This window comes from Hippopotamus amphibius, chromosome 2, assembly GCF_030028045.1.
Source record: "Hippopotamus amphibius kiboko isolate mHipAmp2 chromosome 2, mHipAmp2.hap2, whole genome shotgun sequence".
Lineage (NCBI taxonomy): Eukaryota > Metazoa > Chordata > Mammalia > Artiodactyla > Hippopotamidae > Hippopotamus > Hippopotamus amphibius.
The window spans coordinates 215,623,160-215,645,207 of NC_080187.1; the positions used below are offsets into that span (position 1 = coordinate 215,623,160).

General features: G+C 61.2%; 1 protein-coding gene across 1 annotated transcript in view; it reads right to left on the bottom strand.

Annotated features, from left to right (window-relative positions):
• Window positions 1-1,927: 1,927 nt before the first annotated feature.
• CSPG4 (chondroitin sulfate proteoglycan 4) overlaps window positions 1,928-22,048 on the bottom strand; it is a 35,893-nt gene continuing 15,772 nt past the window's right edge. Inside the window, exons 2-10 of the mRNA XM_057724471.1 lie at window positions 18,132-18,295; window positions 13,162-16,689; window positions 11,510-11,992; window positions 11,019-11,195; window positions 9,203-9,401; window positions 8,989-9,123; window positions 8,720-8,886; window positions 5,079-5,262; window positions 1,928-4,807 (exon numbers count right to left, since the gene is read on the bottom strand). Of these exons, the coding sequence (XP_057580454.1) occupies window positions 2,973-4,807; window positions 5,079-5,262; window positions 8,720-8,886; window positions 8,989-9,123; window positions 9,203-9,401; window positions 11,019-11,195; window positions 11,510-11,992; window positions 13,162-16,689; window positions 18,132-18,295 (6,872 nt within the window). The 3' untranslated portion in view covers window positions 1,928-2,972. The remainder of the gene's footprint in view (window positions 4,808-5,078; window positions 5,263-8,719; window positions 8,887-8,988; window positions 9,124-9,202; window positions 9,402-11,018; window positions 11,196-11,509; window positions 11,993-13,161; window positions 16,690-18,131; window positions 18,296-22,048) is intronic.

A 22,048-nucleotide genomic window follows, 5' to 3' on the forward strand; every position in this document is an offset into this window, starting at 1 on the left:
ATCTCTGTGTTGTGCTTCTGAAAGTCTGAAAGTGCACAGCTGTAAGCACAAGTACACTGTGTGTGTGTGTGTGTGTGTGTGTGTGTGTGAGAGGGTCAGAGGCTCCCGGACATTCCTGAGCGCTTGTACACAGGTTGGCTCCTCTCCTCAGTGCCTGGGAGGAACCAGCTCCTTAACAGAACGATCGGTGAGTTATTTTGTAAAGTGGGTGGCAACCTCCTCAAGCTTGGGGTGCATACCTGAAATCTGCAAGGAATCTACCTAAAACAAGGCCCCACGTTTAACATGGGTTCTGAGGTTGGTGTGCCTGTGAAAGACCCTCTCCCACGTCCTGGCAGAGCTGCTGGCACGATGCCTGGATGGTGGCCCACTGTCCAGCCCAGGCTTAGAGGAGCTGGAGCAGCGTCAGCCTGCGCCAGCTCCCTGGCGGCAGGGCAGGCCCGGCCACGTGAACAGAGAGGGTGTTGTCAGGCCTCTGGGGAAACCTGAGCCGAGGCCAGATCCTGCCTGGCGGGTCTGTCGCCCTTGTCTCAGCTTACACTCCCAGGGAAACTGGTCTCCTGGGTGGAGACTGGCCCCAGATATCAGGGCCCTGAGGATGCAGGCTTGAGCGCCCGGGAGAAGCAGGGCAGAGCGTGGGGTGTGGCGTGGAGACGCCCTTGGCAGGGCCCCTGGATGAGGCTGGCCTGGGGCATGCTGGAGAGACCAGGCTTGAAAAGGAAGCTGGGGCCAGGACTGCGAGCTCCGGGTATGAAGGCAACTCTGCAGAGTCCCATGGGTCTCTACCCTTCCAACAAGAGGACCAAGAGTGCTCCTGGGTCCTGGCCAGGACTCATGGGTCCTGGCCACCTTCCGTGAGAGGGAGGCTTTCAGTGTAGCGACAGGAGCCGGCTGTGCCTCAAGGGTCTGGTCTGCTCTATGACTGCCTTGCTGTGCGAGACTCTGGACAAGCCTCTTCCCCTCTCTCTCAGTCTCCCCTTGGTCCTCTGGGGGTCCTTTCAGCAGTGATCTACCAGGATTCCGGGTTTCTTGGCCAAATCTTCTGAGAGAGGGGGAGGCTCTAGGAGGCCGGATGCTGAGATGCGAGGGGCATGGTGGGAGGGATGGTCCAGGGGCAGCACCGTGGGGAGGAGGGGGTCTCCTCTCTTGCCCTAAGTCCTGGTTCAGATGTTGAGCACAGGGAGGAGGTGATGCCGCACAGCTGCCGGAGGCTGGCTGGGGCTCTCCCCGCCCAAAGCGGCCGTGCTCAGGCCCCAGCCGCCCCCCCCCAACCCCCCACCTCCCCCCAGAGCTCAGACAGCTCTCCTGCTGCTTTTCTTCTGAGGACTTCAACTTGCTCCCAGAGCTCGGGGTACTCTCTGGGACCGAGTCTGTCTCCATTGCCCACGACCCTGAGAGACCCTCTGAACGGAAAGGACCAGAGAGTGGCGGCTCCTCGGCAACTCACTGAGGGCCTCCTGAAGACACCGTGTCTCAAATCCATTTCTGACCACAGGATGGACTCTTGGGTCACGTACGCGGACCGCTGACTTTGTGGAACCCTTGCTGCTTATTCTGCCCTTGAGAAGGAGCACTCTTGGTCCTCTTGTTGGAAGGGTAGAGACCAGCAGAAATCTTCCTTGTGAAAATCTCCAGGGAGCTGAGGGAGGGCGCCTCTGGTGGTCCCCGGCTGCCCCTACCCCCAGCACCACGGCCCAGCCTGGCGATCCCCAAGTCCCACTCTCTCCTCATCTTTGCTGCTCCAACCTCTTAAGAGGCGGATGGAGAGGAACTGGGCCGTAGAGGCCAACACTCAGCCTAAGAAACCTATGGCTGGGGGAGGTCCCTGGTAGCCTAGTGGTTAGGACTCGGGGCTTTCATGGCTGTGGCCCAGGATTCACTTACTGGTCAGGGAACTGAGATCCTACAAGCTGTGTGGAGGGGCCAAAGGTGGAAGTTCAGGCTCCATCTAACCTGGTGGCTGAGGCCTGGCAGGGTGGCCTGCACTGGTGGAGGGCAGGCTAGTGTGGACACGGGCCCAGCGCATAGTCAGACAAACAACACGCAGCTGTCCAGAACCTCTTATCCAGAAGCACCATTTATCCAGGCCCCACGGAGCCGAGTGCCCCCAAGTACCCGCCCCTCAGTCCTCAGGGGAGCACAGGCACCGCAGCAGCCTGTGGCCTGAGACCCGGCACGCTCCCCAGCCCCAGCCCACTCTGGGGCCACAGACCCATGCTTGCCTAGCTGTCAGCCCATCAAGGTGGAGCCCTGGGAATAAGCTGGCCTCCACTATCCCTCACCCCAGGGGCTCCATCATTCGGGGCTAGCTCAGTACCATGTTAAATAGCTGCCCTGCAATCCCCCTTAAATAAATCCATCCCAGAGCAACCCACCCACCTTGCACCCTGGATATATTATTATTCCACGGGCTTATACTTTCTAGAGAGTGGGAAGACTCTCTCCTCCTGCCCACTGCTCCAGGGAATACCATCGCCCTAAAAAAACCAAGGGAAAAAGGTTTCCTCTCAATCCTGGGGCAGAGACAGGTGGGCGGAGGCCTGGCTTGGAGTGAAAAAGCCAGGAATCCCCACCTGGTCCTCCCTTCCCTTTCTTCTCCTTGCCCTCTTAGCAGCCTGGGTCAGGTGTGACTTACCCAAGGTCACAGACCCAGGACCCAGAGTTCCGACCATGTAGGAGGCGACTCTGGTTTTGACAGCGCACGCTACCTCCAGGGCAGGGGACTGGCCCTGAGCCTGCCTCTTCTCATACCCTTGCAGTTCTCCTGGCTCGCAGTGAGCTGGGGAGGTTCCAGCTCTTGACTCCACTTGGTCCTGGACCCCTGGGGCTTCATCCCAGCACCCTCCACCCCTGGTGTGCCCAAGGCTCTCTGGCTCTGGGGACTCAGACAGCACCAGGGCATGGGAGCAGTGGGGCTGGGGCCTGAGCAAGCCTGTCCCTGGCCCGATCAGCATCTGGGCCCAGGCCAGGCCTCACACCCAGTACTGGCCGTTCTTGAGGGCAGGGTTGGATGTCCGGCAGAACTGCAGCAGCTCTGGGTCAGGCTGGCCCCCCGGCGGGGGCCCCTGGCCAGGCACCGCTGTGAGTGGGATGGCCTGGCCCGGCTCCACCTTGCGGAAGGTCTCGGCGTCACCGGCCAGGCCGTTTCGGGGCTTGGCAGTCAGCACCTGGACGTCGTGCTTGCCCGTCTTGTTGCGTTTGCGGAGGTAGAAGAGCAGAGGCACGGTGAGTGCAAGCAGCAGGATGACCAGGCACACGGGGATGATGATGCTGAACATGTTGGCCTCCAGGAAGCCCAGGAAGCCCCCGCTGGCCACGGTGGGCACGGGGCTGGAGGCTGCTGGGCCCGGCTTGCCCGTGGGAGTGCCGGCCTCGGGCTCCCCCGCGTCTGTCCGAGCCGCCTCGGGCAGACTGAGCAGGGCCACTCTGTAGGGCCGGCTCGCGTTGTAAGGCTCTGTGGCAAAGTCCAGCGAGGCCACGGCAGGAGGGACACCCCTTGCCCACAGCTCCAGAGTGAGACTGTCGCCTGCAGGTCCAGAAGAGCTACCCTCTGGCCTGCCAACCTCCAGCCCCAGCCTTCCATCCTCAAGGTCCTGCTGGGTGAACTGCTCCACAAGCTGGCCGCCCCTGGGCTCTGTCCTGGCCCGGGGCACGCGAACTACGCGGCCGTGCCGGGGTCCTGCCAGGAGCCGGAAACGCGGCACACTGCCTGTGCGGTTGGCCAGCTCGCCCGCATCTAAGACAGTGGGATCCAGGCGCAGGGTGGTGCCCTGGGGCCACGGCCCACCTGTCCACACACGCAGCAGAGCCCTCACGGTGACGTTCACCGTGGCAGATACGTTGGCACCCCTGGCCAGTGCCAGGATGCTGAATTGGTCGTGAGAGGAGGAGAAGTTGGTAAAAGCAAAGACCACCTCACCCTGGTCTACCTGGAACTGGCTGAAGGCTGTGGCAGGCTGCCCGCCCACCAGGAGATGCCCGTACTGGGGCCCCTGAGTGAGGCGGTAGGCTGCGTCTGGCTCCTCCCGGTCGGAAACCACCCGGAGCTGCTGCCGGCTCAGGGAAGAGCGCCCTAAAGCTTGGGGCACCTCTAGGGGTGCCCGCAGCTGCACCTCAATGGACGAGGGCAGGACATCCACGGCCAGGGACATGGGCAGGGGTGGGCTGGCCCCGTCGGACACGCTCAGCTGGAAGATGCCCGCCACGCTGCTCCCATTGGCCACAAAGGCCAGCTGCCCTGCATCCACGTCGGCCTGCGTGAAGCGGGTCACAGGCCCCGGGCTGGCCCCCGCCAGGCTCAGGAAGCCGTTGTGGGGCGCCCGCTGCACCGCGTACTCGATCTCCCCAGGAGCCGAGTCTGGGTCCACCACGCTCAGCTGGGCCCGGGAGACGGCGCTGCGGGAGCCCCGGGTGAGCCTGAGCGGGACGGAGGTCTGCGGCTGTGGGGGCCGCGCGTTCACGTCCCGCACTGTGACGGTAAAAGCCTCTGAGGTTTGGGGTCCCACCACGGAGGCCCCTGCCGGCCCCTGGAGGTGGGCGCGGAAGCGGAAGCCATCCTGCTGGGTGCCCCCGCCGCCGTGGGTGTACACCAGCTGTCCTGCGGCCAGCTCGGACTGCAGGAAGTGGGGCTGCCCGGCGTGGAGGGGCTCCTCGGACACCGACAGCTGGCCCCGCGTGGGGAACTGCGTGATCTGGAAGAGCACGTCGTGCTCTGAGCGCTGGGGTGACGGAACGCTTGCCAGCAGGTTGGAGGCATCGAGGGCGGCCGTGGTGATCTCGGCTCGTTGGCCCTCAGAGACCCAGAGACCTGGGGGGTGGGACACAGTCTGTGAAGGTCCCATTCACTGAGGGGAGAGCCACGGACCCTCAGGCCAGGTACCCCAGGTTGGGGCTCAGGGGCCAGGAAGACCAGGATCATGTCCTGCTCTGACCTCAGAGCCTCCCCACCTGCCCACCCTCCCTATAATCTACCAGGTCCTGGGAGCTGACACGAGCTGCTGGCCTTGGCCTTGTGTCCCCTCCTCTCTGGGCCTCTCCCACTGTCCCCTCCACCTTTGCCAGCCCACCATGCTGTTCACCTGTGTTCCTCCAGAGGCGGCTGGGGCGCTGGGGACAGGCAGCCTCGAAAGACACAGTCACAGCAAGGGTGGCGGCCACATCAGGGGCAGGGGGTGAGGACAGCCGGAGCTCCAGGGTGTCGTGGGCCTCCCAGAAGGGCTCGGCGGGCATCTCGTGCTCATACAGAACGTTCCCAGCATACACCTGCAGGGAGACCCCGTTGCTGGGATGAGAGGCAGGTCCAGCCTGTGGTACCCAGGAGCCCCCACCCAGGCTGGCACCAGCACCGGCCACTCGGGTCTCCCTGAGAGCCCCTCAGAGCCCAGCCACCCTCGAGGCTCTCCCCGCTGTGCCTTGTTCCACGTCTGTAGCCCGTGCTCTCCCTCACCAACTCAGCGGGTCACCGTAAAACAGGCACGTGACAGTGAAGAGCCAGGCCCTGGAGCCAGACGCCTGTGTCGAATCCCAGCTCTGCCACCCTGGGCAAGTCACCTCATCTCCCTGAGCCCCTGGGGAAAGCAATACTCTATCCGTGCTTCTCTGGACAGCAGGTCATTCCTCTTTTGCATGAAATCCCTGTCCCTCTTCCCTACTGAAGACCCCACTTCTACCATCTCCCGTCTTCCTCCCATGACGTCAGTTGCCCCCAGATGGACCTTTCCCATCGTTACCAACGATGCTATCCGCCCGCCTTAAAGGAAAAGCTTCTCTCGACTTCATTTTTCCACCACTGTTTGCTCCCCCACCTTTTATTGTTCTTCTCTGCAACAAAAATCCAAGAAGCATAGTCTGTACTCTCCCCCATGCTGTCTCGAGTGCGCTCCGCCCAGGCTTCTCTCCTGCTGTTGCCGAGGGCACGATGGCCTCCGTGTTGCTGGACCCAGCGGTCGGTTCTCCGCAGCACTGGACATGATTGAGGATTCCTTCCTCCAGCCCACCCGATGGCTTCCAGGAGGTTCTGCTCCCTTGGTGTTCCTCCAACCTTATCAGTTGCTTCTTCACAGACTCTCTTGCTGGTTCCTCCCCTTCTCTGCAATGTCTGTGGCTTGGCCCTGAGACCATCTACAGGCGCTGCCCACGTGCTCTCGGTGGGTCTCACGTCCTCAAATGCCAGCCGTGAGATGACCCCCTGATTTGCATCTCCAGCCCGGGCTGCGCTCTCCTGAACTCCAGGCTCAGGGCCACCTGCTTCCTGGGCGGCTCCTCGAAAATGTCTGAGGGAGGTCTCAAACTCAGCATGTCCCAGACGACCCTGACCTGCCCCGCCTCTCCCGGCCTTCCCACGGCAGAGGGCACAGCTCTGTTCTTCCAGTGGCTCAGGCTCCAAACCCTGGAGTCACCCCTGATTCCTCTCCTCCTCTCACACACCACCATCTCCGGCCTGGATTACTGCAAGAGCCTCCTAACTGTGTCCTGGCTTTGCCACACACCCCCCTCCCCCTCGCCCCATTTTGTCCTTAACATAGAAGTCAGAGTGGGTCGTTGAAAATGTAAGTCAGGTTCTGTGACTCCTGCTCAGACAATGCAATGGTTCACCACCATTTGGCTTCAAAGACCCCGTATGACCCCGTTACCCACGACCTTGCCTCCTCCCACTCCTCCCACGGCGACTCCGCTCCAGCCACACCCGCTGTTCTCCAGGGCCGGCTGCCTGTTAAACACCAAGGAACAGTCTCCACTTCCATCAAGAAGGCCATTCCCTCCCCCTCCTAATCCCAGTGTGTCCTCTTGGCTTGTGTTTTGTTTTCCGCTTTTAGGAGACACAGGGAACTATTTTCCTTCTGTCAGAAAAACAGGACTTGTGCAATGGTGAGGTGGACGCCGACTGGGGTCACAGTGTGCGGAGATGCTGAGAGCAGTGGGGTTGCATGAGGTGGGGAGCCCTGCCCAGTTGACAGGGGGAGCAGAGCCCCGTCTCCAGCTGACGGTTGGAAGAGGGGACACAGGCCTTTTAAGAAACTGGAAATCAGGGTGTGTGTGTGTGTGTGTGTGTGTGTGTGTGTCTGTGTAATCCCCCAAAGGTTATGTCTTGACCGCTAGTTTTAATATATTACATGCACGTGCAGGCCAAATGAAACACATCTGTGGGCCAGCTGTGGCCCGCAAGGGCTGCCATCTGTAACCTCTGGCCCAGGCTGGCGGGTGAGCAGGAAGGAAACAGTGACCCTCTGGAGTGGGGGGGGTGGGACGCTTGATGCCCGAATACAGGAGCTGCTTATGGGTGGGAGGTGTTTGGCTGGGGATGAAGCAAGTCACAGGCAAGGTGGGGAGGGGTCCCTGACCTCTGGGAACCAGCATTGTCCTTTGGCGAAAGAAGTCGTGAACGAGCAGCCAAAAGGCATAGCCCCGGTTTTGCTTACCAGCCGTGGGCACTGAATAAAGTCACCTGACCTCTGCGAACCCTCAGTTTCCTTACCTATAAAACGGAGACACCTGGCCCCTGCCCCACCCAGCTCAGAGTACTCTTGCACAGTGGTGCTATCAGATACCACCCAGCCCTGCCCTGCCCTCTTGGCCAAGCGGGGAGGATGTGTCTGCCACGAAGCCTCCTCCCAGCTTCCCCGGGTGGTGCTGCCAGCCTGGCCCCCTGGTGGCCATTCAGTCCAGTCCTTCAGATTGCTGGGGCGTGAGGGAAGCACCGCGGGGTGGGGGAGGGGCCTGATGGGCTCATCCTGTTCCCTCCCCTCTCCTGGGCATCCGACGACAAAGGCTCCCAGGGACTCAGGGTGCACAGCTGCTGCAGCCTGCTGAATATTTCATTGTGGGGAGGGGCAAGAAGGGGGCCACGGCAGAAGCTAGGAGAACAGAGAACCCAGGCCTGGGGGACGTTGATGTGAGAGACCTGAGAAACTCTTCCCACCTCTGTTAAAGTGACTTCCTTCCCTTGCCTGCAAGATCCCCCCTGCCCCGCCTTCAGGAAGAACCAAGGCTGCCCTGGAATGCTTGGCATCTCCTGCACGTAGAAGGGACGTTAATTTAAGTGATGGCTGCTGGCTCACTGGCACAGTTAGTACAGAGAGCTCTGTGATCCCAGTAGCCAGCCATCTGCCTCTTCCCTTGGCTGAGAGTTCTAGTTTTCACCGGTGGCCTCTGGTGTGCTCTGGGATAGCTGTGTCCTGAAGCTGCCACGATGGATGGGTGGCAGCCCGCTCCCAGCTTGACTCACACAGCTGCTTCTGTCCACTTTCAGGACCCACTGCTTCTTGCTGCCTCTTCACCTGAGCCCCAGGCTCACATCTCTGCCCACAAGCCTAACGGCTGCTCTCATCCCAAACTCTATCCCTCCAAACCAAACACTGCCCCACACCAGCCACCGGGGTATCTAGGGCTCCCTATGCAGTGTACCCTTTCCAGTCCCCTAGGGTCCAACTGCCGTTCCTTCTGGAAGCCAAGCCCCAGAGCCTGATCCCTGCTCTGGGCTCCTATAGCCCTGACCTCCTGCATCCTTCTTCCTTCCCTTGGAACATTAAGCCCCATTTGCTCTACCAGCCTGGTGGCTCCTGGAGGGTGGGGCAGGCAGGGCCTGGACCATGGCAGGCCCAGGGAGTGGCTGCCAATAAGGCTGGAGCTGGTACCCGTGTCCACACGTGCGTCCAGAGGCAGAGTGGGCCACTTGAGGCTGGATGGAGTCTAAGTGGTGGCCGTAGACGGTGGTCCTTACCTCTGCCTGAGTGAAGTTCCCCAGGACCTCCCCAGTGCTGCCCCGCTGGGTGTGGAACAGCCGGCCAAGCTGGGGGCCCTGCACCACGTGGTAGAGCAGGTGGTGGGGGTCGGTGCCCGCACTGGAACTGGCTCTCAGGCTCTGGCTGCTGAGCGGCTGGGTGGACCCTGCGAGAGGCAAAAGGGGACTGCCAGCCTCTGACCAGAAGCCAGGGCAAGGCCTGGGGAGGCTGCTGGGGAGGCAGTGTGACCCTGGTGTGGCACACCCACCTGGGCAGGCGGTCAGCGCCCGGCTACCCTCCAGCGAGAGGAGCAGCTGCTTCTGGGCCATCACCCGGAAGAAGTGTCCCGCAGACGTATGCTTGCCATCAGACAGGCTGAAGCGGAAGCCTCCGTCCAGGGCTCCTAGGACAGGCATGGGGTTGGGTCTCACCGGCCCATGGTGGCGCCCATCCTCAGGGCACCCCCACCTCTAGGCACCCACCTCTGTGTGAGAATAGCACGAGCCCGCCGTCTAGCTGGACCTGGGTGAAGCTGTGGACTTCAGTGCCTGGCGCTGCCCGCAGCACCACCCGGCCGTTGCTGGGCTGCTCGAGGGTGTAGACCAGGTCCTCAGGTCCCGAGTCACTGTCTGTGCCCTTGAGGGCCTCCGTAGGGATGGGCACAGTGGCCCCCTCCCACATCTGGGGACACAAGCGTGTGAAGGTTCTGCCCCAACCATGCTCACCCACTGCACTCCTCCCTGGCCCTGGGGCCACCCTCAGGGCTCCAACCACACTGCCATCTGGATTCCCCTGCACAAAGGGCTCTCCATCCCATTCACCTTCCCCTGCTGGCCCAGCGCCCCCCACGCCCAGGCTCCCTGCTCTCCCTCTGCCCTAGTCCTGCCTGTCCCTCAGGCCAGCTCATGAACCCCTATCCCAGGAAGCCCCCGGCTCTCACCCCCCAGAGATCCCCAACCCTGACCCATAGTGCTGCCTAATGTGGCTCCACTGGCAGGGCAGCAGTCTCCCTCAGACCCTCCATGGTGAGGCTGGGCAGGGGCTGGCACACGATGGGCATGGGGGTTTCTGTCTGCCCAGGATACTTAGAAATGAGCTCTCTTTCCAGGTGAGGGATGGGGTGAGCTGGAGAGGCTGATGGCTGGCCACTACCCTGCAGCACTGAAGCAGTACTTGATGGCGGCCCAGGTGTTTCCAGGGCAATCACGAGCCCCCCAGCAGGTGGGTGAAGGCTTCCTGGGTGCAGGCAGCCCCTCCCCATGCTCAAAGTGAAGCATGCTAGCTTCACGCGCTAGCAGGGCAGGATTCTGTTTCGGGGGTCCTGTTCCATGTCCTGCTGTGTCAGCAACTTATGAGCAGTATTGGGGAGGGGCTCCCATACCTGGAAAACGGGGCCCTCTGGGATTCCCTCCCCCAGCCCAAGGCTGACCTCAGCCAGAGCTCTGGAAGGAAGGCCACAAAGGGCAGATGCCGGGCTTTAGCACAGCTCCCTGCACAACCATGGTGGACAGCACCACCTGGTGGCTGGAATGCCACACAGCATCATCTGACTGCGGTCCCAGGGCAGCCCTTTGCCTGAAATCTACCCTCTGCTGGCCTCCCCACCACGGGGCTGCTCCCCACAGGCACATCCTATACCATCAAAGATTCCCAGGGCCCCACGTCACAGACAGCTCGAGTCAGCCCTCCTCTGAAACCTTCCGCGGATGAGGCTGACCCAGCGTCCACACTCTAGAAGTCAGCATTCAAGGTCCTGCCCATTCACTATCCTACTGTGTGGCCCTGGTCAAGCCACACCCTTTCTTTTCCACCAGTAACTTCTACTGTGACCCTGGAGAAGTTCTGTTACCTGTCGGGGCCTCAATTTCCGCCTCTGCCGGGTGAGGACACCACTACTCTGCAACCTGGGGATTGGGGAGCCAAGCTGTGGCCTTCACTTGCTGCGGGTGGAAGTGGGGAGCAGCTGGAGTCCACCCTTAAGGGTTTGAAAGAGCTTTCTTCAGACGTCCTGGTCCTGAGCCATAGGAAAAGCTTCCTGCTTAGGGTGAGTCCAGGGAACTGGACCAAGCATATCCATTCACAAGGCTGTCTACCGCACGTACGAGTGTCCAATAATTAAGCCTCACACCTGTGTTCTAATTTCAATGCAATAGCTCTTCTCTCTTCCCCACAACCTAGTGAGGCATGTGGCAGGGTCCCCATTTTACAGAGGAGAAAACCGAGCCTCAGGGAGGGGGAGCTAAGTGCCGGGTCTCTCTCTGGGAGGAGAGGTGGGAGGTGGTCCTAGAATGCTCTCACCTGCAGGCCTGTGTTTGTGGTGAGGACGGGCGGATGGTCGTTGACAGGCAGGATGGTGACGGCGAAGGCCACGGGATGGCTCTGACGGTCCACCTCTGAGGCATTAGCCACTAGGACGAAACTGTCTGCCAGCGTCTCACTCCCGTCGTGCACGTAGCGGATCAGCTGCTGTTCCACCTGCAGGCAGGCCCAGGGCTGGAGGTCAGGCCCCAGCAGGCCTCAGACCCAGCACCCTTCATGCCCTGCCTTTAGGTGCAGAAGGAGACGGACTCCTTGAGAGCGTCAGTTTCTGCAGGTGGCAACGGGGACAATCATTTCTCCCAGAGGGAAGGAATGAAGGAGTGAAGGCAGTGGGGACCCTTGTCTCTCTCTGCCAGTGAGGGAGGATGAGATGCGGTGCTCTGGAAGAGTGGGCTCCTGCCTCTCCTCTGTGCGTGCCCCCAGACTCTGCCCCCAGAGCTGGGCTGCACCCTGGGCCTCCCTGACCGTACCTCTCTCCAGGAGAAGGTGCTGAGGGTCCTGTCTTGAGGTCCTTCCTCTCTCTGCAGCACCCCGTGCTGGGGTGGTTCCAGCACCTGCAGGTCAAGGCCCGGCAGCGTGGGGAAGTAGGGCCCAGTGATGCGCAGCAGGGGCGGGGCCAGGGTGCGGGTGCCGCCCTCGGGGACGCTGAAGTTCTGCGCCTCCAGCGGGATGGCAGCGGGCAGCACCTCCAGCTCCACGCGGATGTCCTCAAGGGGAGCACCCAGGCCTGAGGACACATCCAGGGAGAAGGCATCGCTCCAGGCCTCAGGGCGGGAGTGCAGGTACAGGACCCTGCCCGCGTCCACTGCCTCCTGGGAGAAGCTGTGCACAGGGTCCAGGCTGGGCGGCTCGGCTGCTGTGGCGCCGTGGGACAACATCACCAGGTAGCCAGCGCTTGGTGGGGTCTTCACGGAGAACACAATGTCTGCCGGTGGCACTGCCTCCTGGGCTGCCTGGTTATCAGAGGGGTCACAGAGGGAGGCTGTTGAGGCCTCTGGGACACACGTTCTCTCGGAGATGTACACAATCACACATCCTCAGGGTCAGTGCCATGGACAGTCAGCCTCACCACACACAAATGTGTGGACCGAGACACACATCACACATGCACCCCTGGGCGCGCGCTTACGCGCAGACACATGCATACGCACGCACACACAGGCACTGCCCCTGCCACACTATTGCCACCAGAGGGCGCCCCATCCTTCTCCGCGACACAGACTGCTACACTACAGGCCCCATGGTGCTTACAGACCGTAGTCCAGTCCAGGGCCTGCAGGGGAGGTGCTCCCTCCTCTGCTGGTCCAGCCACATAAGGCTACACACCACCCCTGAACTCACATTCCTGATTCTGTCCCTCTGCCTGGAATACTGTCCCCCTGTTCTCTGCTGTTAAACCCCAGGCTCTTCAAAGCCTGGCTCAAACGCTGCCTGCTCCGGGGTGAAGACTTCCAGACACCAGACGTGTTTCGTCACCGTCTGCCCCAAAGTCCAGACAGCCAGAACCACAAGAGGCTCAGAAGTTGGCAGCATAGGAGAATAAGGCCCAGAGAGGGCAAGTGACGGGTGTGAGGTCACACAGCAAGGCAATGGACCTGCCGGATGGCCTGTGGTTTCTCTGTGAGGTTCCTAGGCGGTCAGCAGCCCTCTCCAGACCCTGAGGCCTGGTCTGAGGTCTGGAAAAAGAACTGAGGACACGGGAGCTGGGGGAGAGGCAACCAAGCCTGTCCTCAAGGCCTACAGTCCCCAAAGTCTGTACCCATCAAAACTCTCCAGAGAGCCTACTCTTATTCGAATACAGATTTTCAGGCTCCGCATCAGAACCTGTGGCCTGGGTAGGGCCCAGGAATCTGCATGGTTGGTCACAGCAGGTACACGTGTGCACCTGACACATGGAGAAACACGCAACCCACAGGCAGCCGTATGTACAATAAACTCCCCAGAAACCCTCAGGCACGCGACATGCACATGTACACGTACATACCTAAGACACATACACACACCTGGCCCAGAAGCCACCACAGGCACATCCCAAACCATCCAAGCACACGTGGCATGAAAGCTGGAGGGAAGGATCCCCTTTACCTCGCCCGTTCCCCTGTTCACGCCCCCAGCCCTTTACCTCCAGCTGGTCTCTTCTGATCTCAGCCGCCTCCCCCTGGAAGACATAGACCTTCTTGTTCTGGACCAGGTGCAGTGGGGCCAGTGGCCCCTCTAAGGCAATGGTCACTGGTAGGGTGGCATCCGTGTGCATAGGCCCCGCCTCCACAGAGAAGGCCAGGGTATCACGGGGGCTAAGGCTGCCGTTGTGGCTGTAAGCAATGACCCCATCCAGCAGGTCCTGCTGGGAGAAGGCTGTGACTGGCTGGCTGGCCCGGAGCAGCTGCCCCCAGCGTGGGCCAGCCGTGACACGGTAGTGGATCTCATCCCCACTGCGGATATCTAGGTTGGTGTCCAGGTGTAGCACAGCTGTGTCGATGGTGCCCTGGCCTCCTTGAGGCACCACAAGGCTGGAGCCATTGGCCACACGGAGGTAGGGCTCCGAGGCCTGCACTTCGAGCAGCGCGGTGGCCTGGTGCTGGCCGTCAGACACCTGCAGCTGGATCCAGCCGCGGTCGGCCCCCGAGTGCACGAACAGGACGCGTCTCTTCCTGAGGTCCTCCTGGGTGAAGCGGTAGATGGGCCGAGTGGGCTCGTCGACAGCCACGATACTGCCGAAGAGGAGGTCCTTGCGGGTCAGCACCAGCTGAGCATCGGCAAAGCCGGAGTCGGCGTCGCTGAAGGCCACGTCGTCTGTGGTCAGCAGCCGCCGCCCACCGCGCGCCACGTGGAAGACCCGGCTGATGGTCTGCACAGGGGCATGGTCATTCGTGGGCTGGATGGCCACACGGAAGACACCCCGTACCTCCTCCCAGGCCATGTCACCACTGCCCTCGCCCTGGCGGGTAGCCACGAAGGGGATGTCATCTTCCGTGGTCTCGGAGTCGTCATGCTGGTAGACCAGCCGGCCATGTAGCAGGTCCTCGTTGGTGAAGGATGTCACCACGGTGGCCCTGTCCTGTGCCCCCTTCCACACCAACCTGCCATGGCGGGGCCGCTCCATGACCTCATAGAGGTAGCTGGCACTGTTGAGACTCTTGACAAAGAGGTGATCAGCAGAGAGGACACCCCAGCCGCCCTCAGGCACTGAGAGGAGGACGTTGGTGAGGACGGGGGCATCTGGATCACCACCGATGTGGATGGGGAAAGTGTAGAGTGGGGAGAAGTGTGGCGGAGCGGTGACCCGGAAATGGAAGGAGTCCTCGACGGCCTCTGAGGCACGTGCTGTGGCCCCGTAGGTCACCCGGCCGGCCTGCAGATCGTCCTGGGTGAAGCTCTGACCGTCTGACAGCCGCGTGCCCTGTAGCTGAAGATTACCCTTCCTAGGGGCCTGAACCACCTCATAGTGGAAGGTGGTGGGGCTTGGGCCTGCCTCCTCCAGGGTGGCTTCCAGGTGGGCTGTGGTGAGGGCCTCCTGCTGGGTGTTCTGGGTGTGCAGAGGCTCTAGCCGCAGCAGCCACACCGTGGCTCTCTGGACCGTCACTGGGAAGGACAGATTGCTCAGGGCCTCCTGGCCCACCTGCACCTCCAGGGCCACGTTCTCCGTGGTGTCCTCGGCGCGGTGCTGCGTGTCGGTGCTCAGGTACCTCACCCGGCCCTGCTCCACGTCCCACTGGTGAAAGGCCTGCGTGGCCCGCCACTCAGTGCCCTCCGCCCCGCCTGCCCCCTGCTTCTGCAGCTCCCCAAACTTCAGGGCCCCGGCGACTCGGAACAGCACGCTCACATCCTGCCCCACGGCATTGGTCTCCACTGACAGGTTGGCGGGCAAGACAGGGGCCGCGGAGCCCTGGGCCAGGCGCAGCCCCGTGTTACGGCGGATCTGCATGGCCGGCCGGACGGCCACCACCTTCAGCGTGACCGGAGGGCTGGCCTGAAGCCCGTCACTGACCCGGAACGTCAGGTCCAGGGCGGGCCCACCGCGGTGGATGTACACGAGGCTGCCTGCCTCCAGCTCCCGGCAGGAGAACTCGGTCGCTGGCTCCCCGGGCTGGTCTCGGCGCTCCACAGGGAGGCTGGAGGGGGCACCGAGGAGCTGGAAGGTGAGACCCTCACAGGCAGAGTCTGGGTCGTAGGCCTGGAAGACCTCCGGCCCCAGCGGCTTCTGAGTGTGCTCCAGGATCACCATGAGGCTGCCGTGCGGGAAGACGACGCGGGGCAGGTCGTTGACAGGGTTTATCTGAATGGGCAGGATGTACGTTTGGCCCCTCCGAAGGCAGGAGGGCACAGACCCCCGAGCCGTCACTGACACCTCGAGCATCAGCTGGTCGGAGGTGTCCTCAGAGCCGTCATGGACGAAGCGGGCCTTGCGGTTCACCACGTCCAGGAGGGTGAACATCTTCCGCGCCTGGGCGCCCGGGATGTCCAGCTCTAGCTCGCCGTGGCGGGCCCCGCGGCTCACGCTGAACAGCACCTGGGATTTGCGCAGCTCGGCCTCGCTCAGGTCCAGCGTGGGCTGCACGTGCCGCCACTCCAGCCAGGCCGTGCCGCCCTCGGCCACCACCAGCGGGCTGACGGTCAGCAGCCGGGTGAAATTGGCAAAGATCGGAGGCAGCCCTGGTTCGGGCACGCAGGGCTCAGGCAGCTCCATGGCCAGCCAGGCCTCGGGTGCCAGGGTGGAGAAAGCTTCGTAGGGGCCATAGGCGTCCTCCTCGTACTCATCTTCCTCGAGCCTGCAGCCGGCCGCCATGCTGCGAGTCAGCGAGGCCTCCCGGAGCCCCCGCCTCTGGCCATTGATGCTGAGATCTTCCATGCAGCCCAGCAGAGAGACATTGACGGCCAGGCCCAGGCGGTGTTCCTGGAGATGGCGCGAGGCCTCTGCGTCCAGCCCCCCGAGGAGGAGACTGCCTTGCGGCTCCAGGTAGCTGAGGACCCCGCGGTTGGAAGTACGCGTGGGGTACTGGTCCACGGAGATTTCCAGCCGGTGAGCATCCAAGTGGACACTGACCTCGTGGGGCTGCCCGTCGGCCACAGGCACACTGTTGTGGAGCAATATTGTGCCCTGGCCCTTCTCCACCACGGCGCGCAGGTGGCCCTCAGATATGTCCACGTAGATGAAGTCCCCATGCCGGCCCCCTGCCTGGAAGGCCAGGGGCGCCTGCTGGCTGCGTGTGGTGAGTATGAACTCCAGGGTGCCTTTGTCCCGCGTGTCCCAGGCGGGGAAGGCAGCCAGTGAGTGGGGCCCAGAGAAGCCCATGGCCACGTCGTCACCGACGGAGAGCTCCTCAGCACAGCCCTCGGGCACGTCCGGGGTCAGCGGCTGAAGCAGGCTGCGGCCATTGAGGGTGGCTGCGCGGAGGCAACCGCGCAGGGGTCGGCTGGCTCTCGCCAGGTAGGGCAGGCCCAGGCTCCCGGTGCCCCCCAGGAAGAGCCCGTAGGGGGCCTCCAGCGGGGCCTGCTGGACGTGGGCTGAGGCATTCAGGAGCCCGTCGACGGACAGCGAGGCCCAGCTGTCTGCCACAGTCAGCCCCACAGTGTGGGGGACGGAGTCACTCAGCAGTGTCTCTGCCGGGGTCTGCATCCTCACCTCCTCCTGGTCCAGGATAAATCTGACCTGAGGAGAGATGGGGGAATGGGGGATGCGGAAAGCACGTTGAATCCATCACTCCTGTGGTAAAAGCATAATGGGTCCCCCACACGTGGGGTCCCCGCAGCACAGGACCTAGGACGAGGTCTCCTCACGCCATTCCTTTCTCTGTCCTGCTGTCTCTTCACTCATCCTGCAAACACTCACCCATGTGACTCAGATGTGGTCCTGGCCCACATGGACCTGTCATACAGCAAGATGCTTTCCTAGAGATTCAGCCTAAATTCTTTTATGTGAGAGGTGCCAGAAAAATCACCTCGGGATACAGGAGATTCCTCCCCTGGAATAATGGGCACCTGGGAATCCCCTGATGAGTCTCCCTAAGCAGAGCAAAACACCTTGGGGTCACTGAGGCAGCCAGGCTCCCTCTTCAGGGATGAGGAGCCCAATCAGATGCTCTGTGTTTTGACCTGTCCAAGGGGAGTTCCTTGGGGAGAGAAGAGAGAGATGGCTCTGTCTCCAGGACACTGACACCAGAACAGGCTCTGGTGCGGTGCTCCCACAACCAGACGGTCAAATGGGTGGTGGCAGAGTACGGAAACTGAACGAGCAGAGCACAAAGAGCGTATGGCCTTGGGAGTCCACGCGTGGAGCACCTTTCTAGGGCCGTGGCACCAACACCTGGCAGGGAGGAAGCGCATCAGGGCTAGGTTGTACCGGGCCACGTTCAACAGTGTCACTTTGTGGCCGTGAGAAGCAACGGCAGCATCAGATGGCCGGAAAGCCGCAGATGAACTGAGAGGACCGGAGTCCCCTCCCCACCAGGGTGTGGAAGCAGACGGCTCCCCCAAATTTGGACTAAGACCTCATGTTCTCAAACTCTTCATGGTTAGGGGAAGCCTCAAGAGAGAGCCAGGAGACTCTTTGCTGATAAAACTCGTGGTGACTTGAAGGATGAAACAGAAAATTGAGGAAGCTGTGGCAGTGCTGGTTGTTCCATCATCGACGGACAGTGGTGATACAGGGAGATTGGTGCTGTGCCAGAGGGATGCATGGGGGTGCTGGAACCCAGGACAGGGGACGCAGCCCAGGGGAGGAAGGGATGCCCGTGCTGAGCCTTTAAGAAGCGGCCGGAGGTAGACACGTGCAGGGAACGAGTGAGGCTTGCACCAGGCAGAGGGAGTGTGGTGAGCAAAGGCCGGCAGCAAGAGACCACAGGATGGCAGAGAACTGAAAGCAGTCTGGGTGATCAGAACACAAAGGACCAGCTAGGTGTTGTGGTGAGAAGTGTGGCTAGAGAGCCGGAGGGCAGAGCCAGTTCCTGCGGGAGTCACACCTTCTGGGATGCTACTGTTCATCTCAGGTGGGAAACTTGAGACCTCAGGGTGTAAGCAACTTGCACAAGGACACGCAGCCGGTTGGGGCCACTCAAAGCTAGAGAAGGAGTCCGGCAGGGAAATGTCACTGACCTGCAGGCGTCCAGAGTAGAGTTGCAGGAGGAGATAGTCAGTGGGGCCTGCTGCCAGCAGAAGTAGGGCTTCGGGCTGGGACGTGGAAAACTCCAGCTGTAGGTCTATGTCGGTCAGAGCCATGGCCACAGGCACCTCCAGGTGGTTCTCCCCGAAGAAGGAGGCTGTATGACAGAGAGAGCTGTGGTGAAGCTCAGCCCCTCGGCTGGAGGAGGAGAGATGCTGCAGGGTGGACGGATGGGCTGCAGGGAGGGCGTTGCCTGCTGGTGCTCCCTCACGGTTCTCCTATGTGATGCCGTCCTGTGGCCTCAGCTGGTCCTAGCGCCTGCTTGGTCCTGGCACCAGAAGGCATGGCCCCACCTTGTGTCTAGCCCAGATCCTGGCTCTGAAGGAGGCCAGACCCAGCAATTTCAAGCATCTCAGGTCTCCTCCTCAGAGGTTTCTGGGGCCAGAGATCTCTGCCAGCTCTGGCTCTCCTCCCCTGGGCCCCAGGGGAAACTCCATCCTGGGTCTGGCCCCTCCCTGGCTCAAAGGGAAACCGTCACTGGCCTGATCACCTGGACTGATGGTCACAGCCGCCAGGAATGAAGCTCTAGGAGAAGCACCTCTACCCAAACTGATCCCTGCTCAAATTCCTTCTCCTAAGTGCCCATACGGTTTAGCCCCTGGGTTGGCTGGGACCACGGCTGGGCTCTGGTGGTGGTGGTAAGTCAGGCAACCCATCCATCCCTGCCTCTCTCTCGGGCCCTGCTCCGAGTTGTCTTTGGGGGTGGGGGGGGGGCAGCTTGTTGACCTGAGTCCACCGAGGAGCAAAGGCTCTGAGGCCAGATGGAGGCCACGTGCAGTGCCGGGCGCAAAATGGGCCCCAGTTCCCTCCATCACCCTGTACTGCCTCCTGCTGCTTAGCTATTAATGGGCCCTGCTGAGGGGTCAGACCTGACCCCATTATTTCGACCGTGGCCAGGAAGCCAAGGATGACAACAGCTGAGTTCTCCAAGCCTGGGTCTGAGGCTGAAGAGAAGGCCTGGGAGGGGCTGACAGCCTGACGGGCAGGCCAGACGGCCTCCCGAGACAGGAGGTCATATGTGGGGTTCCCCAGGGTCAGTGGTCACCGTGTGGGGCCCCTTTTGTCCCACACTGGGACCTCTCCTCTTTTTAAGCTGTCACCCCCCTCCAGGAAGTTTCACCAAATAAGCCTCCCTTGGCCTCTAACCTGCTGCCACAATTTCTGGTCCATTTCTTTTGTGAGATTAGTGCCAAACGGAATGTTGACTCTGCCCCCTAGACATCCGGGCCTAGAGAGACAGGAATGGATTAAAGAAATGACTCATCCCCCTTGGGCTTCTCTTAAATCCCGTGTGAGTGAGTAGATGCCGACAGGGATGATCTGGCACCAGCCATATACATGCTGCTCCCCGGGCAGCCTGAGCCAGCTGACATGCACCTGAGGAAGCAGCATCAGCCACTGGAGGAGTCCCAGACGTGTATGCCCTAAGGGCAGCCAACACAGCCTGGAGGGATGGAGGGATGTCCAAGAAAGATGATGACCTTCCCCTCGGGCTGAGCTGAAATCTCTTCTACTTATCCCCTCTTGCCAGCACTTGCCGGCAACACCAGAGCCTTGTCTGGGAAGCTAAAGGAATCAAAGGAGAACTGCGAAACCATCCAGGTGGACACAGCCCAGCAGGCCCAGAACATGTCGGTGCCCGCGAGAGATAGATCAGGGAACTGGCAGCTGGCAGGCACCTACAGGGATGCCTTATCTGCAAGATCGTTGATTCCTAAGAACAAAACACAGCACACTGAGCTGAGGGCAGGACTTCCCTGGTGGCACAGTGGTTAATAATCTGCCTGCCAATACAGGGGACATGGGTTTGACCCCGGTCCAGGAAGATTCCACATGCCACAGAGCAACTAAGCATGTGTGCCACAACTACTGAGCCTGTGCTCTAGAGCCCTCGAGCCACAACTACTGAGCCCACGTGCCGCAACTACTGAAGCCCGCACACCTAGAGCCCGTGTTCTGCAACAAGAGAAGCCACCACAATGAGAAGCCCGCGCACCACAACAAGGAGTAGCGCCCACTTGCCACAACTAGAGAATGCCCACACACGCAACGAACACCCAAAGCAGTCAAAAACAAACAAAACAAACAAAACAACAAGAACAACAACAACAAAAAACTGAGGGCAGCAAGGAGTGGGGGCGGGTGGCCCCTGTAGGATGGAGCTATCACGGTGGCAGGTAGGAACTCAGAGCAGCTGACAAGAGCTGATTGTTACATTTCCAGGAATGTTCCAAGCCAGATGATGTTGCCCAGTGAGAATATTTATACCACGGAAAGAGGCAAGCGCGACTAATCAGGGCTCCCTCTCTCCTGGGAGAGCCTGCTGCTAAACATTCGCCTGCCTACCATGCAGGGGTTGGGGGGCCCCCCTGCTTCCCCTGTGTGGGAGTGAGCGCCAGCCCGCGCCCACACTCCCTTCTGCTAAAGGTGGATGCCAACCTGCCAGGGCAGGGTCAAGCTCAGGACCAGGCAGGAACTGAAGTAGCTGGCTGGCTCTAACCACTGAACCACCTGCCCCAGCACCCACCCAGCAGGGGAGAGTGGCAGCCTGTTTGGCCTGGTTCTCCAGGCCCGAGTGGGAGGGCAACAGGAAGCAGAGGTACTTTCCAGAGAGCTGGGGTCTGAATGGGCCCATTGAGGGGCTGGGCCCTGCTGTTTCCTGTGGGGCCAGGCGGGAAAGGGCTCACACAAGCTGCCTTGTGCTGCTGGGAGCACACAGGCCAGGCAGCCCCCTCGCCCCAAAGGATGGCCCTCGGAGGCCTTGCTGGCCAGGATTTCGGAAACTCTGACAGCGCTACTCCCCCTACCTCCTGGTGTCCTTCTGCTGCCTGTCTTACTGTCTCTGATGGGCTGCAGTTGTAAGAACCCAGAGTCCCTGTCCTGGGCTGGGGGCAGGGGGACAGTTGGAGAGGGGCTTCGAATGGAGAGGGGATGCAGGATAAAGAAGTCATGAGCTAGGAGTCAATCCCAGAGGGCTTCCTGGGGGAGGTAAGGGTTGTGTAGAGGAGCAGAGAGGGAGGGAAACGGGCAGTCTCAGAGGGAAGCGATGCCAAGAGATTGGCAGGGATATACAGGCTCTGGAAATGGTGAAGACAGAGGAGTGGAGAGAAAAAAAAAAGCACGGGCCACACCAGGCTCAGCACCCTGATAGGGGTGCCAGGGCAGCAGCGGGAGGAGAAGAGGCATCATTACGGCCTAGAGACCTGTCCTTGACTCTCCTGGGTCAAGAAGACTCATGATTCATCAAAACACCAGTTCAGGCCTGCAGCAGCTCTGTGGGCTGCCCTCTGGGCCAGAAGAAGGGGCCCGACTCAGGCCTCAGTGTCACCATTCTGTAAAATGGGCACGCCTTCTCACTCTTTCCTCCTCCTGTCTGTGGGGATTAGCCCTGGAGGCCCCTTTCTGGTCTGGGGTCTGCTCTCTAATGTGAGTGTGCAGAGGGTTAACGGTGTGGGCTGCTTGGAAGGCTCCAAGCTTTGGTTTGGGGGAAGCAGGATGCCCCAGACGGTCTGGGGGACAAGTGGAGGGGGCAAGACGAGGGCCACAGGTATGGGTTTCTCTGCCTGGAAGAAGGTACACAGGTGAATATCCAGGGCTGCGTAGATGTGTACTTGCATGTGTGTGCGAGTGTGTGGGTGGCTGCTGGGAGTGTGTTTTGGGTTTGCGCAAGGCTCTGTGTTTGTGCATGTGTGTGCGTGTGGCTGGGAGCTGCCAGGACAGAGCAGTGATTGTGCCCAGGCCTGTCCTGCCCCTCGGTGCCCGTCCACCGTGACTTGGCTGCGCCCGGCTCCATGAAAGGGGTAGTGTGTTCTTGGAGGCTTGCCGCCCCTCCCGCCCGTCACCCATCCAC